The sequence below is a fragment of the Eurytemora carolleeae genome, unplaced genomic scaffold (genome assembly GCF_000591075.1).
Source record: "Eurytemora carolleeae unplaced genomic scaffold, Eaff_2.0 scaffold37, whole genome shotgun sequence".
Taxonomy (NCBI): Eukaryota; Metazoa; Arthropoda; class Copepoda; order Calanoida; family Temoridae; genus Eurytemora; species Eurytemora carolleeae.
The window spans coordinates 609,833-625,687 of NW_019396242.1; the positions used below are offsets into that span (position 1 = coordinate 609,833).

Below are 15,855 nucleotides of genomic sequence, written 5' to 3' on the forward strand. Positions count from 1 at the left end.
TACATGATACTGGGTACATGATACTGGTTACAGCATACTGGGTACAGGATACTGGGTACAGGATACTGGAACATCTTCTTGAATAAGCAATCAAATAAGTACTTATGGAACATATTCTCAAATAAACACTTCTTGGACATATCTCGAAAATTATGAATGAATTTTGATTGTCAATTGAAACATTAATCAATCTAATATTATTTAGAATGCAGAAAATAAGTTAAAATAACTTCATTTTGACGAGAATTTTTTTTTATAATTTTCATGAAAAATTTGCTGAAATGAGTGAAAATTTAAAAAAAACGGTGTATTTTCCAGGATAAAAATCCGTACAATCCGTACAATTTGAAAACAAATCCGTACAATCCGTACAATTTTAGGGTTAAAAAAAACAATCCGTACAATCCGTACATTTTGGCCACCCTGAAACTTTCCTGGACTACAGGGAGTGAGCTGATGATTTTTCAAGAAAATATAAACCCCTGGATTTAATTTAATGATGTACTGTACCTGCATGCCGGTGCTGAGGGCTATGAATGCATGCTTGAAGGATTCCGAGGTTTGACCAGGGAACTGATGTCTGATCATCTGCAATTCATGTCGGAAACTTTTTTTATGAGTTTCCCAATCCTCAGCAGACCTTCAATATTTCCAAGATTAAATTAAGAATTTTAATGAAACTTCAGCAATCCAAACTTTAAATACAAAACGATTGCAACGTACCTAAACATTCGTTTCGCTTAAATTCCAATTTAAGGAAAAATGAAAAAATGAAAAAAATATCAACAACATTTTATTTGACAAAAGTATAACAAGGTTTTGTAATAACAACAATTAAATTTTAATATAAGGGGTACCAAAACATCTTGCCCCACAATTTTGTTCCATAATTGTGTCGGTTTGAAGGTATTTAAGATATTCTAGCTTTTACTTTTTAGAATTTTAGAATAACTCTTTAATATACGTAGCGAATAAAACCCTTCAATTAGGTACTGCTCCGCGCAAACAAAAATGATTTTAAAAATGGGGGAATAATTTTTCAAGAAAATATATATCCCTGTTTTACCTTGTGTTCTGCTGATTTAAAACAACTGCTGCAACTACTACTATAGCTGCTAATAATAGTGCAATGACCCAAACTGATGAAAGGGAACTCTTTTCCTAAAATAACCTTATCTTTTAGCTCTCTACAGACAGACCTCCTCACAAAAAAAAAACATTCATTTTACCCAAAATGTAGGTTTTTAAATTTCTTGAGAAAAAGTTTTTCATTTTTTTTTACTTAACTTAACTGAACTAACTGTGTTTGTAGATTCTAATTGCATTTAGTAATAACATACTATAAAATAAATGGACCAGGTCGGTGGTTCAATTAAACACTCAAAATACATTAAAAGGGTACATAGTTTTCTAATCAGCTTTGTTTGCTTCTTTGAAAAAAATGTCCTACCGGTAATGGAGTAGGCTCCGTAGAAGTAGGTCTCCTAGATTTTATGTTTGTGTGCCCAGCACTCCGGCTCATACTTCGGCTCCTTTAAAAACAATATGAAAAAAACATGAATAATAATAATAAATAAATTCTAAATCGAATTCTATTTCTATCTAAGGCTTCGAGTGGCTTACACCTCTTTCAGACAGTTAGCTCAAGGTTGACCAGTTCTTTTAGTCAGAAACCGGATTTAAATTGCATTTCTGTGGAGAACGGTATTTATCAAATTCTCTCGAAAAACTTTGGCTAGAAATGTAAATATTCCCGTAGATTCATTCTATTATTTATTGCACACATTCACGTTAAACACCCACACTTTTTAACCTTCATTACCTGTTAATACTGTCCCCGACAAATCTAGTTTTTCCAGACGGCTGATCAACATCAGACTAAGGAAAGTTCAAGTATATAAGCAGTAAGCAGCCCCCCCACCCTGCAAAATTATTCTGCCAACCAGTTTTAATTTTAGCATAAAAGAACAGCAGTAAATCAACAACGAAGAATAATTGTAATTAATGTAAAAAGTCATTATTCCCCCAAAAAAGTTACTAGAAAATCCTTTTCAAATTGTGAATTTTTTTCCATTGGTATTTAAAGTGGCAATATTGGAAAGTAATGAAATGTTATTTATCCAATATATAGCCTAATTACCTCTTGAGAATCACCTGCGCTATTAGATACTAAAGTTTTGCTTCTGGTCTCCCTAAGAATAAAAATCATGAACCTTGGGCTTTAATATTTTAAGGGACCAATTAAATAGAAAACAATGTTCTTGTTTTAGTGATGCCAAAATTTGTTGGACTTCTAAATCAGTAACAAGTTAGCATAAAAATATATCTATATATAAAATAAGACATTCGTATATGTGTTCCATATAGCCGGCCAAACGGCTTAACCGAATGGGCTGGAATTTTTTTAGGGAAACCATGTATCTTCAAAAATCGTTTATTTCCATTTTTTTTAAATTCCACGGACAATGTCGGGCCCTTCAGCTAGTCCATGATAAAACCAAAATCTTACTTTGTTTTGGATTTGTTGAGCTTAGAACTAGGATTTTGTTTATCTTTGTCTGGAGATGATAGTTTAGATTTGGACGCGGACTCCATCTTACTCTTGTTCCTGAAAAAAATCCGAGTTTTAAGGGAATTTAAATTGACGTTCCAATAAAAAGGTATGTTTTTAATTTTGTTTATAAGTTTGAAGATTGGTTATTTATAAATGTGCAAGTCACTAAAAAGAGAAATCACAATTAAAAATAATCAATTGTCAAAGGGAAGATGATCTAGGGTGTATTTATTCTAAAATATCCATTTTTACAGAAATTCGTTCGTCTATTTCTCAAAAATATAAGTTTTTTTCTTGTACTTCATATTCTGAGATCAGTACTTTAAATCCTAGGATTAGTACTCCAGACCCAGGATTAGTACTCCAGACTCTGGGATTAGTACTCCAGACTCTGGGATTAGAACTCCAGACCCTGGATTAGTACTCCAGACCCAGGGATTAGTATTCCGGACCCAGGGATTAGTACTCCAAACCCTTAAATTAATTCCCCAGACCCTGTGATTAGTACTCGACATCCAAGGAATAGTACTCAAAACGCTTATCATCCCCCCTTCCCTCTCTTCCAGGAACTATAAAATAAGATAAGATAAGATCTGACTAGACTGAATCCTAAAAAACTCTGAATTAATTTATTTATTAATTTTTTCACTTTACGTGAGCTGCGAATATTATATTGAATATTGTAACTACTGAACAGCTGTTGAAATACTGTGAATCATCAAATGTTAGTTTAAGATAAGAAGGAATGCAAAATTTGAATTGCCTGAAAATAAAAAGAGGCATATAGAAACTGTCATGGAAATTTCAAGTGATCCTTCTCTATGAGGGGCGGGCAGGGGGTACCATTTTGCGCAAGTACCTTTTGTAGAGAACCCATAATTGAAAGTAATGAATTTTTGACAAGTTAAACATGGATATTGGATATAGCATTCATTCTACTGAGAATCAATTGAAATCAATATATATCATTTGTTTGCTCAACTTTTTATATTTTCAGTGAAAAAATAAATATGGATATCGCATTCAATCTTGATCATTCCAAGCTCTTAAAGGTACCATTGTGAATCTGATGTCTGACAGTGGATCTTAATTTGAAATAACGACTACGAAATTTACAACAATGGTTAGTTTTTAAATTACTTTTGAATTCTCCGTTCCATTCATATACACACAAGTAACCCCCTCCCCAAATAACTTTTATTTTAAACCATTTTTCCGAAAAACAATAATTTGCAAAATAGTTTTGATGAAGTTTCTCAGGTTCTTTTTGCTGTTATGCTCCATACAAATCTGTTTTAAAGATATTAAAATTTCAAAATTGGTATTCTTAATATGTGGATACTGATTTAATTTGAAGGCACGATACACCTACCTAGAGAGATTTGGTGAACCCCCGTATCCTGGACTAGAGATATTACTGAAGTTGGGAGTTTCTGATTGATTCGGAGTATTCTTATCCAGGAGGGTTGATTCAGTTATCGTTCCAGGCGGAGATACTTCTACAATAGATACATGATCATTGATTATTTCAGGTGGAGATACTTCTACAATTTATATATGATCATTGATCATTTCAGGCGGAGATACTTCTACAATATATACATGTTCATGATCATTAATCCTACCAGACGGAGATTCTTTTCTAAAATATATACACGATCATTGATCATTGTCATTGATCATTACAGGCGGAGATACTTCTACAATAAAGAATCAAAAGGTTAAATCTGAAAGCCCCCCACCCCCCATACAGCCCAAATTTTTATTTTGAATAATCTTTTTGTTTGTTTATCTTCTTGTGATTTTTACATTTTTTTAATTTTTTATCGATTTGATGGTTATTATATCATTAGAACTGACGAGGGTCAACCCAGACCGAAATATATTTTCAATAAATGTGGAACTAACATCTACTTTTTTACTCTACAGAGGTTTGGTCCATCACCATCACTGAATTTTAAATAGAAACATGATCATTGATCATCAATCCTACAAGGCGGAGTTACTTCTATAATTGATACTTGATACTAAAAGATCACATGAAAGAATTTTTTAAGTACCATTTGTCGCTGCTAAATATTAATTTATTACTAAGAATATTATGAAGAAGAGGGTGAAATGATTCTATCATCATCCAAATCCCTGGAATTGTATGCTTGCCAATTAATTTTCTTATGGGTAAAAATTCTCCTAAATGCGTCTAGAATTGTTGTGAGTAACGTCTCAGTTCTATACGAGTAGCTTGATCTCCCAATTTGCATGATCTTGAGGGGGGCGGTTCTATACGTGTACTTTGCTCTAGAGGGGGGAACAGTTCTTTACGAGTACCTTGACCTCCCATTTTGCTTGATCTAGAGGGGGGAACAGTTCTTTACGAGTACCTTGACCTTCTTTTCTGCTTGATCTAGAGGGGGGAACAGTTCTTTACGAGTACCTTGACCTTCTTTTCTGCTTGATCTAGAGGGGGGAACAGTTCTTTACGAGTAACTTGACCTCCCATTATGCTTGATCTAGAGGGGGAACTGTTCTTTACGAGTACCTTGACCTTTTCTGCTTGATCTAGAGGGGGGAACAGTTCTTTACGAGTAACTTGACCTCCCATTCTACTTGATCTAGAGGTGGAAGCAGGTTCTATACGAGTACCTTGATCTCCCAAATTGCATGATCTAAAGAGGGAGCAGGTTCTATACGAGTACCTTGATCTCCCATTCTGCTTTATCTATAGAGGGAACAGTTCGATACGAGTACCTTGATCTCCCACTCTGCTTGATCTAGAGGGAGGAGCAGGTGTAGCATAGGCGGCAATGGATTTCCTAGGCTGTACACCAATTGTTTATTTTCGAAGCAACAAAATCCCGATTATAGTTTAATCTCTGCAATCTTTAATGCGTCTTTTTCACAGCGGAAGATATATATTTTTCTTAATCTTCCAATTAAAAATCAGTCACACGAAAAAAAGGTTTTAAATTAAGACGCAAATCATGAGAAGTCTTTATATTGTTCGGCTCATAAAATTAAATCTAGCTAAGAAAATATAAGACTTATTAAAAAATGAGGAAAATAAAATTAACTGTTATCAGTAGTTTTGTATTTGGATATTGTTAATTATGAACGTTAGTTCATCTCGATATCCAAAGTGGACACCTTTAAACTTGAGGATCAATGCTAGATCCCTAAATTAAGGGTATCCCTGTAGGATATGACTTCAAGGAATTAAATTAATCCGTAAATCTGAATAAGAAGGAGATTATTGGTAAATGATTGATCCTGAGATCCAAAACACAAAAATTTAGACTTTTAAAAACCTATCACGAAAATCTAAATACAAAAAAAAGAAACCTGTTTGAGTATATGAAAGGAATAAAGTTTAAGGGGAGAAAATCTAAATACAAAAAAAAAGAAACCTGTTTGAGTATATAAAAGGAATAAAGTTTAAGGGGAGAAAATCTAAATACAAAAAAAAGGAACCTGTTTGAGTATATAAAAGGAATAAAGTTTAAGGGGAGAAAATCTAAATACAAAAAAAAGGAACCTGTTTGAGTATATAAAAGGAATAAAGTTTAAGGGGAGAAAATCTAAATACAAAAAAAGGAACCTGTTTGAGTATATGAAAGGAATAAAGTTTAAGGGGAGAAAACCAATTTAACAATATAAACTATACATTGGTTAAAGTTCAAACCCGCGAATCTTTCTAACCGAATCTTTGACCGAAAGAAGTTTATTTTTTTTTTAAATCCAAAGACTGATTAAATCCAATATAGTTTCAGAAATGAACAGCCAAAACCAATGGGATTGAAATTCAAGTTAAAGATAAAAAAATGTATGAGTTTGCCTTGCAGAATTCCAAAAAAAACTTTTTAAAATTGTTCAAGATTTAATAAAGAAAGAGTTCATATTTTTCTTTCCACTTCGAAGTTTTCAACTTAAAGCTGAACACAAAATTTAATCAACAACATTTAATTATCAATCTTATTTCTGGATAAAATTAAATAACTGATCAATAGTCAAGAAATATTTATAAACATGGTTTCCTGAAGATTTTGACGTGGAGAATCAAACTGTTCCATTTTAAATACTGAAATAATATTTATCTACATTATATAATTAACTTAATTAGAAAATGTACAATAAATAGCCAAGCTTAGAAACTAGGATGAGACGAAGAAGAACCCCCTCCCCCCCACTCCAATTTGATAGCTAAGGATAAAAAACCGCAACATAATTCTTTTTTAAATTTAGTTAAAAAGCAGGCAAAAAATGTAGTTTGAATTCTTTTTGTTAAAATATTCTAATATTTTAATAATAAAAATGTTCTCCTCCCCCGAGTATGCATACCTTCAACTAACAACATTTAAAGTCAGATTTCGCCGTTATTTTACAGTTTCATAATTATAATTATAACGATCACATTTGTCAAACTTTTTAAATCAATATTCTCCAGTAGGAACAAATTACCGCGTACAAATGAATTCATTAAAATCTACCAGAAGTGCATCAGAAAATTACTGAATTACATATTTTTAAATCTAACACTTCCCTGAAATACAACGGCGATTTAAACTTAATAAAATCAAAACTTTTGGCAGAACTCGAAACTATTTTTTCCCGACATAAAATATGTTGAAGTCACAAAGTTGGTTCAGTTTTACATACAACAGATCATAAAAAATCTTAAAAAAGATACGATTATAATCACATGGTTAGTTTTTCAATAACCCCTTTCCTTCCTGAACCCATAATTGTCAAAGCCAAAATCATTATCTCACTAAAAGCGATACAAGTATTACAGTATGTGATCTCCATACAGGTTTCAGAGTTTCACCTTATTCGTAATTTGTTCTATTTTACTGTTATCCTTAGCTATCCCCCCCTCCCCGCCCCACACATCCCCTCATTTAAAAACCAGGTAGTCAATAATTTTCCTTGAAATTGCATCTTTAAAAATTGAATTAAATTAGTTTAAGTTTCTCGAGTTTGGTTACTTACATATTTATTGATCTAAAGTAATCATACCAATATATATATCATCTTACCATTTTAATTTCGTTACATCTTAATGTAATAAACTGAATTAATTAAAAAGCATAAAAAAGGATGGAAAACTAGGACTGAACACTTTAACACAATATAACTCATGACACTTGATCTCATAAATCTGATCAATTAACAAAATCTAAAAATATTTTCATCAAGTATGATACAATTAGAAGGGGAAAATCCATTTCATGGTGGAACAGAGCTGGAAAAAATAAAAATACATTAATTGTCAAAAAGATAAATGGTTTTTCTTACAGCTAAACTGGTTGAATAGTGGATTAAGACCGAATTTGTTCTGCGTAAACGCACCAAAGAGATTGAATATTCAAGTGAGAAGTTTGGGTTGCAGATCTAGCAAAATCTTACTCCTTCTCTTACACTTTATATAAACTAATGATTACAGGGCTTAGAACTTATAAAATATCGTTGAAATACCACCACAGTGTGGTTTCTATTCCACCCATTATCCAAGAATGAATTAAAAGTTGAATTTGAATATTTCAGCCTATAAACTATGTTGTTGTTGAAAACTGTAGACAAGGGTAGACATCCTATTTGTTTTCTAGTTCTTCCAAGGCTGAAGAGAAGAGCTGGTTGCTCTCAAGTATGAATAACATAAGTTTAAGCAGAATGAATGATGGTCGAAACAAAATATGTAGGTGAGTCAAGAAACAATGATTATGAGCTGTGTACGCAATTTAGGAATGCGTACATGCGTAATCCATTCTAGGGATCGAATAGTATTGAAAAACACTGCTATTAAATAACGACAATACATGGTTAGATAAATCAGATTTTGGTTAAACCAGGAATCTTTGAAAGGTTTCTGGTTTCTGTAAACACACATACACGCGTTTTAAAATTTTCCTTATTTACAAATAACTGAAGGTATTTAGCAAAAGCAGTGAATAGAAAATATATATATAAACAGCCGAGCAACTGAACAGCAGAGCATCTGTCTGCCACAGTTTGCATCGAGTTGGCGGACAATGTGACCATGTGGCTGACGAAGTATGTGAAGACCCCGTCGAGATCACAAGAGATTAAGATCACTGAGTTGAAGGATCGGAATGTAGTTTACTCCAACTGTATAATGTATATTGCAGGTCCATGTTGACTACACGGAGCAAGGATAGAAGTTCAGATTTCTCGATCAGAATGTAAGTTCGGTACAGTTCAAAGCTTAGGCTTGAAACTCGAGACATTCTCCGACAAAATCTATCCCTCTAACATCCTTGTCATTGGCGTAGGTTCCTATTGCCCGCATAGCTGAGTCGACGTCAGTATAACTGACTGTAACCCTCTTTACTGCGTTCTTAGCTCCACCCTGGTGAACCTTCACTAGTTCTCCGTGCCGTGAGAACTCGTTGGTAATTTCCTTCACACCTGACATCCCTGTGTTGATGAACTCTATGGAGTAGTTTCCGTCCTTGTCCGGTACTACCCTCATGGGAGGAGCAACTCCTAGACTGGGATACTGAAAACAAATGAAAGATTATTAGAAATTCGTTAAATCTTTTAAATATTCAAAGCTTGGAAATACAAGAAAAATATCATGGTTTCATAAATTGATGAAAAATATGGCCGGACGTCTAATTAAATATGACGTGACCCCCCCCCCCCATTTCTCAGAAGAAAAAACAAGCCTCATAAGAGGCGGGGCCGGGGTCATAAGAAGAGGCCCCAAAAAAGGTAAAATTAAAAAATACCTTTTGTAAGAGTGAAGTATCCCGGAGGCATGCTAACGCATCCTTCTCTTGTTCAAAACTAACAACTATTGTAGATTCAGCTCGACCAAGTTGACCTCGAACTCGAGAAACCTAAAAAATATAAAATTAGTTAACAAAAAAATTGGAGAATTATTTATCTTTGATAATATTGAATTATTAAATAGTTTCCTTACCTCGCCAACGAGATTGAAGTCCAGCTTGATTTTCCTCTCTGAGAGATCTTTAGATTTACAAATGAAACTGAGGGAATAAAGAGAAAACATATCTTTGGCGATAAAAGTAACTGTAGGTTGAGAAACTATGTTGTGTTGTTGATTGGAAGGTTCTGATATATCCGCTGGTATTTGCGTTGTTATTTCAAGCTCATCTGATGAATCTTCGCTACCCTACATAACAAATCAAAATTAACAAATATGGAGGGTTAAACTTATTGAAAATAGAGGGTTCTTTTTAACTAGAATCTACTACAGGTTTATCTGTGATAAACAGAAAACACATAAGATTTATACAACTTGTTTCTTGTTTCCATCAAATCTGCCATAAATGGCATCTTTGTCCATAAAATCTGTCATAAATAGCATCTTAGTCCATAAAATCTGTCATAATAGCGTCTTTGTTAATAAGCTCTGTCATAAATAGTATCTTAGTCCATTAAATCTGTCATAAATAGAATCTTTGTCCATAAGCTCTGTCATAAATAGCATTTTTGTCCATAAGCTATATCATAATTAGCATCATTGTCCATAAGCTGTAATAAACAGCATCTTTGTCCATAAAATCTGTCATAAATAGCATCTTTGGCCGTAAGCCCTGTCATAAATAGTATCTTAGTCAAATAGCATCTTTGTCCATAAGCTGTCATAAATAGCATCTTTGTCCATAAGTTCTGTCATTAATAGCATCTTAGTTCATAAAATCTGTCATAAATAACATCTCAATCCATAAGCTCTGTGATAAATAGTATCTTAGTCTATCAAATCAGCCACAAAGTGGCCAAAATCTTTCGGGATGAACCCTTTGTCACCGACAACTGTTTATTACCTGTGAGCTCTCTCTATTCTCCATTAAAGAAAGATTACTAATGTCCGCCTCCAACTGCTCCTGTCTAGGATCTTGTCTACGATCCTCCTTCTGTGGAGTTGAGTACATCTGTGGGTTTCCAGGTGGACTCATCATTACTCCTGGTGGGGGCCCGACCATAGAGGGAAGAAGAATAAGGGGTCGGTTACCCTGGAAGTTAGAATTAGAAACCATATTTGGCGGCGGCTCGTTCATATTTGGCGGCGGATGCTGGGCAATCTCCGTCTCCATGCTCTCAAGTATGACTGGGGCTCCTGCATATCCGCCGTTGGTTAGAGGAGGCGGAGCTGACATACCCTGGGACGGATGCATAACTTGACCTTGCTGTGGAGGAGGGTGATGATGCATCCCAGAGTGATTTTGATGCATCATTCCGTTTTCCGAGCCCTCTTGACGCTTGCGTACATCAGACTGCTGGTTTTTCTTAATTTTGTACCTTTTATCATGACTACGGGTGTTGTGAGCCGGAGGTCCGTCCCTTCCATTCATCACATCTCCGTCTAGAAGCCCGTGATGAGAACCGTGATCATAGCTTCCAGTTCGGAACACGCTGAAGTAGGACTGCAGCGGTTTCAGAAGCTCATCGACTACATCGTTTCCGACCACGGAGTTGTTACTAAATGGATCGTGCGGCCGTTCCGAGGAATGGTTTCTGGAAGAAGGACGGCCGACGGTTAACCGATCTTGGTGTAGACGCGCCAGCTCCAGGTGATGATGGTGCATGGTGGCAGATTCATGATCTTCACAATCTGAGCTATCACTGGAGTTTACAAGTAACAAAGACGAACCTACAAAAATATCAATTAAGTATAAAAATAAACATTCCATTCGTAAATATATAAGTTTCTAAAAAAATGTAAAATATATCCGACCTTTCGCAATATCTAGGTATGGATAATCCTTGTTGGTAAAGTGGGTTTTCAATGCCCGGACTGCGGCCTGTTTATCCGCGTAGCTGATACACACCAACTCGTCCGTGTTTCCTCCGCCACCATTCGTCATTCCGACGATTTCACCGAACTTGGCGAACTCGCTACGAATGCTTGGGAAGGACTTAGCATTCAGGTTTAAAAAGGAGATGCTGAAATTAAAAAAATTATAAGTAAAATAATTGTCATCTATTTTTAGAAATTCTGTCAGATTTGTAACTATGATATATCTAATCAATATCTCATAAACATGAAGATATGTTTGACTTCTTTTGAACATTTAAACATGTACTTTTTAAGTAAACCTAGTCCTAAACCAAATCAGACTTTTATTAAGTGAACTCCAAAAACTATCCAATTTGAGCAGCTATTTAATATTTTGTATTTATAGTTTCTGTAAAGTACGATTTAATCTTTATCAATTTATCTTTTTATTCCTCTGTTCAAATCTAACACATCTATTTTAGTTAATAAAAATATCTATCTATACCTGTATAATCCGTACATATCACAGTCAATATCCCTGGGTGTAGCAGGGGACAGGAAGAGATATCTCCCGAACAGTTCAGACATCTCACTCAACGGGAAACTATTCAAACAATTCAGACAGTTCTCCGCTGCCTCCTTCTTCCTGAACCGGACAAACACGTGACCTTTCTGCTTACCCAGAGCACCCCGGACGGACACAACTTCTCCGAACTTGGAGAAATCCGTCCGAACCTTCTTCTCCGAAATTTCTCCGTCCTCGTTGAGAAAAGAAAGGCAGAAATAACCGAATATATCCATTTCCACGTTCCTGTTGAACTTTACTAATCCGTTCTTACCAGGGGCGACGCCCATTAGTGGAGCGGTGATGCGTTGATGCATAATGGGCGGGGGTGGACCAGACATATTGTCAGGTGGTCCCTCAACATGTTGCTGAGAATGGTGGGACAGACGTTGTTGAGATGTAGGAGGAGGACCAGCTAACCGTAGTCCAGGTGGTCCACAGGATGCTTCTCGACTACAGGATCGGTCCCGTAGATTCTTTTGCTCTGAACAAAGAAAGTTGTTGAAATCATTATTTATAAAGAATTCTTAACGTTATTCCTTTCATAAAGACTTCCATGATGAACTTTATAGCGCATTGTCCAATGTCCATGATTTGTTTAAATCTCTTAAGCAAATGAAGATTCGAAAATGCGGCCAATGATTTTCTAGAACTACAACAAGAAACAAAATGTCCTTAATTTCTCTCTTTCAGGTGAAAAAATTGTCGACATTTATTATGATGTAGCGAGTCCATTAATATTTCTTTAATATTTTTTTCATTAATTAATAAACGTATTTGTAGATTCTTTACGAGAGAGATATTACCTGAGGAAGCACGTTCTTGTCTCTGCATATCTCCTGAGAAATCCATTGAATCATTCTCCTTCCCTCCAGACACAACGTTGTAATCGTTCTTTCGAACCGTTGAATTCTTGGAAACCTGATTACATAATATATTAGTAAGTTATAAAAGATTAACTCGTAATTTTTTTGAATAAAAATGAGTTTTACAAAATTGAGAAGATATTTCAAAGTGAGGACATGGATAAGATTGCAAAAAACTTCCAGTTAATGTTCAAAAGAATCAAAATGTTGACAGTCATCTCAATAAGAATTCTTAATGGTAACTAAATTTCAATTGACTTTTTGAATGATTCTAAAAGAAATGAAATTAAGATTTGATTAAGCTGACCTGAAGATGGTATTCCTTTGTTATCAGCATTGTTTCCAGTGCATTGAGAGCACCTTGCTTCTCCTTGTAGGAAACAAACACTCGACCTTTCTTGCAGTCAAAGGTTCCATTCACACAGGCGACAGTTCCAAACTTTTAAAGAAAAAATTAGAAAATTTATCAAATTTGTTTTGTTCATCAATTAATCAAGTATTTAGTTGGGATTGAAAAGTAGGAAAAAAATTCTTACATATTTTTATGGAAAAAGTGGTTAATGTACATTCCAACGCGTAGTTACAATAAAAAACTCTTATTTATACGATAATTTCGTTATAAACATTTTCTTTAATATATATCGAAGCACTATTACACTTAAACTACGGGGGTTAAATGCCGGTTCAAAATTAGAAGTGTATTAAGTATAGATTTTATAGCTTACCTTGCTAAAAATGTACCAAACATCACTTTTGGATAGACACTTGTCATTCACAAATGTTATTGTGTAATATCTAAAATAAATCAATAAATTAAAATTAAATCAAACCATTAAAGGTGTGACATTAATAATACATGTTGGTTGAAGATCCAAAGAAAATAGGAAATACCAATCAAAACAAAAACTCATATTACGTGGGCAAAGTCATTTTCAAAACCAATCATAATAATAAAAAATAATCAATATATAGAAACTGTGCTCGTCTATTTGTCTGTTAGTGTGTAAATGTATACAATAAACGTCAAAACGGCTGAACCGATTGGGCCCAAATTTTGTGTGGGGCCTCGGGAAGGTTTATGGATGCTCAGAATTTCAAAAAGTTGTCTCACAACAATTTTTTTAAACCAACAATAAAATATTATTAAATCGGCAAACTTTATGTTTGTTTTGTTTTATATTGTACAAACAGAAGATGCTAACAGATAAAGCCATAATTAAATGTTAAATTAGAAGATTGGCAAGCATAGTAGATAAAAGAAACATGCTTACCCAAATTTATCAGCTTGAATATCAGAAGGAGGAGCTAAACAAAGGCTGTCGTACTTCCCGACCAGCTCTATGAGGGCCTGCTCCGCGGAGCTCTTCTCTTTGTATCTCACGTAAACATCATCACCAGTAACATCAAAGAGTCCAGGACCACGGACATCAACAACCTCTCCGTACTGGTTGAAATCTTCCATCACCTTACCGATGGTCATCTCCCCGGTCTTGTTGTAGAACTTGAGACAGTAGCAACCAAAATAATCCTTCTCACATCTTGGGAGCGCAAACTTCATATTGGGATAACGATCCTTACGGAAGAAGAATGCTTGCAGCGCCTGCACTGCGCTCTCCTTGTTCTTATAGCTCACGAATACACGGCCACCTTTAACATCTAGAGATCCTGTCAGGTTTTTAACCTCGCCGAACTTGGAGAATTCTCTACGAACCTCACTAGACGGAATTCCGGTTTTATTATAAAAGCTGATGGTGTAGAGACCATAGTTATCAGGTAATACATCTGATATTGAAGCAGGGGTTAGTTGATGATATTTTCCACTTAACTCTTTCAATGCATGCTCCGCAACCCGTCTTTCAATAAACCTAACGTAAACATGGTTTCCTCTTAACCCGGAGAAAAGACCTGGACCTCTCACATCCACTACTTCACCATAGGTTCCAAAATCTTCTATCACTTTCTCTTCGGTTATATGAGTTCCATTCTTAACAATAAACTTTAAACAATAACATCCATAGTAATCTTTTTCAAGTGAACATGAGTTCTCTTCGCTTGATCCGGCACTTCCACTTGAAGTGTTTAACTTTCTAGTTACATAATCGACCGGTACTCCGTGCAGGGTACCGGTACCGGCTAGAGGCACAGAAACGGCCGGCAGCAGGGCTAGTTGCTCTTGGGTCATCATAGTACTTAGGTATTCAGGTAGAACAACATAATACAAGCTGATAGATTCACCAATATCGTGTCTAGTTCAACTAGCATAACCTGAAATAGTTGAAAATTAAAATGACCATACAACAGTATGAACAAGAATAGTATAGACGGACGGGGGCTGTATATATTTAGAAAAATAAATCAAGGAATTGGAGGGAGAAGAGTAGAAATGAACATCAAATGACAATTTTTCCTCCATTGTGATATTTAACACCCAAAAATTCCTTTGCTTCCTCTTCAAATCTCAACAGCAATTTGGACGCCCAACACAAAAATACAAATTGTACTGGGGAAAAAATAATTGTGTCTGTCCTAGAGAACAATTTTATGACGCCCCCCCCTTCATTTTTATACATGAAAACTTGTTTGTTATCAATATTATTATTATCGAATTAAAATTATTTTAGGGTTAGGTCAGGACAATTTCTGGGCCGAGCGCTGCAGCTCGGGCAGAATAGGGGGCCGAGCGCTGCGTCCAAGACAGACTTGGGGCCGAGAGGCGCGGCTAGGACAGGCAAGGGAGTCGGGCGTTGCGGCCACAGGGTCTGTCCTAGTGAACGATTTTTGGCCCCCCCCCCCCTTCTATCAATTTTGTACATTACCATTTATTTTTCAGCAAATTTATTATTATTTATTTTTTTGTTATTTAGGGTTAGGTTAGTTTTGTACATGACCATTTATTTTTCAGCAAATTTATTATTATTTATTTTTTTGTTATTTAGGGTTAGGTTAGGTTAAGATACTTTCTGGGCCGAGCGCTGCGGCTAGGATGGGCTAGGGGGCCGAGCGCTGCGGCCACGGGTTAGGTTAGTTGAGACACTTTCTGGGCCGAGCGCTGCGGCTAGGACAGGCTAGGGGGCAGAGCGCTGCGGCCACGGGTTAGGTTAAGTTAAGA

The 15,855-nt window shown here is 35.3% G+C and overlaps 2 protein-coding genes across 3 annotated transcripts in view; both read right to left on the minus strand.

The window, feature by feature from the left end:
- The window catches only part of LOC111699151 (uncharacterized), a 9,634-nt gene extending 2,946 nt beyond the window's left edge, over window positions 1–6,688 (minus strand). Inside the window, exons 1-9 of one of the 2 annotated variants that reach the window (XM_023469742.1) lie at window positions 6,586–6,688; window positions 5,303–5,372; window positions 3,927–4,053; window positions 2,510–2,608; window positions 2,141–2,192; window positions 1,823–1,878; window positions 1,451–1,532; window positions 1,067–1,161; window positions 511–640 (exon numbers count right to left, since the gene is read on the minus strand). In XM_023469742.1, the coding sequence (XP_023325510.1) occupies window positions 511–640; window positions 1,067–1,161; window positions 1,451–1,532; window positions 1,823–1,878; window positions 2,141–2,192; window positions 2,510–2,608; window positions 3,927–4,053; window positions 5,303–5,372; window positions 6,586–6,621 (747 nt within the window). In that variant the 5' untranslated portion in view covers window positions 6,622–6,688. Of the gene's footprint in view, window positions 1–510; window positions 641–1,066; window positions 1,162–1,450; window positions 1,533–1,822; window positions 1,879–2,140; window positions 2,193–2,509; window positions 2,609–3,926; window positions 4,054–5,250; window positions 5,373–6,585 lie in introns of those variants that run through there. The other variant, XM_023469743.1, reaches the window with a different exon arrangement.
- Window positions 6,689–7,527: 839 nt separating this feature from the next.
- On the minus strand, window positions 7,528–15,013 carry LOC111699147 (uncharacterized). The gene is made up of 10 exons (XM_023469736.1): window positions 14,018–15,013; window positions 13,472–13,541; window positions 13,054–13,185; window positions 12,687–12,801; window positions 11,821–12,364; window positions 11,274–11,482; window positions 10,363–11,189; window positions 9,495–9,707; window positions 9,301–9,411; window positions 7,528–9,068 (listed from the first exon to the last, which is right to left on the minus strand). Exons 1-10 carry the CDS (start codon window positions 14,929–14,931, stop codon window positions 8,775–8,777), a joined length of 3,429 nt encoding a protein of 1,142 aa, XP_023325504.1. The 5' UTR covers window positions 14,932–15,013; the 3' UTR covers window positions 7,528–8,774.
- Window positions 15,014–15,855: the final 842 nt, after the last annotated feature.

What these genes read in the sequence shown, in the direction of transcription:
- LOC111699147 (XM_023469736.1), bottom strand. Translation starts at nt 14,931, where the DNA reads ATGATGACCCAAGAGCAACTAGCCCTGCTGCCGGCCGTTTCTGTGCCT. An exon ending in AGAATAGAGAGAGCTCACAG is followed by an intron (nt 9,708 to 10,362) that starts GTAATAAACAGT and finishes TTTGTTATGTAG; the next exon opens with GGTAGCGAAGATTCATCAGA. An exon ending in ACTTCAATCTCGTTGGCGAG is followed by an intron (nt 9,412 to 9,494) that starts GTAAGGAAACTA and finishes TATATTTTTTAG; the next exon opens with GTTTCTCGAGTTCGAGGTCA.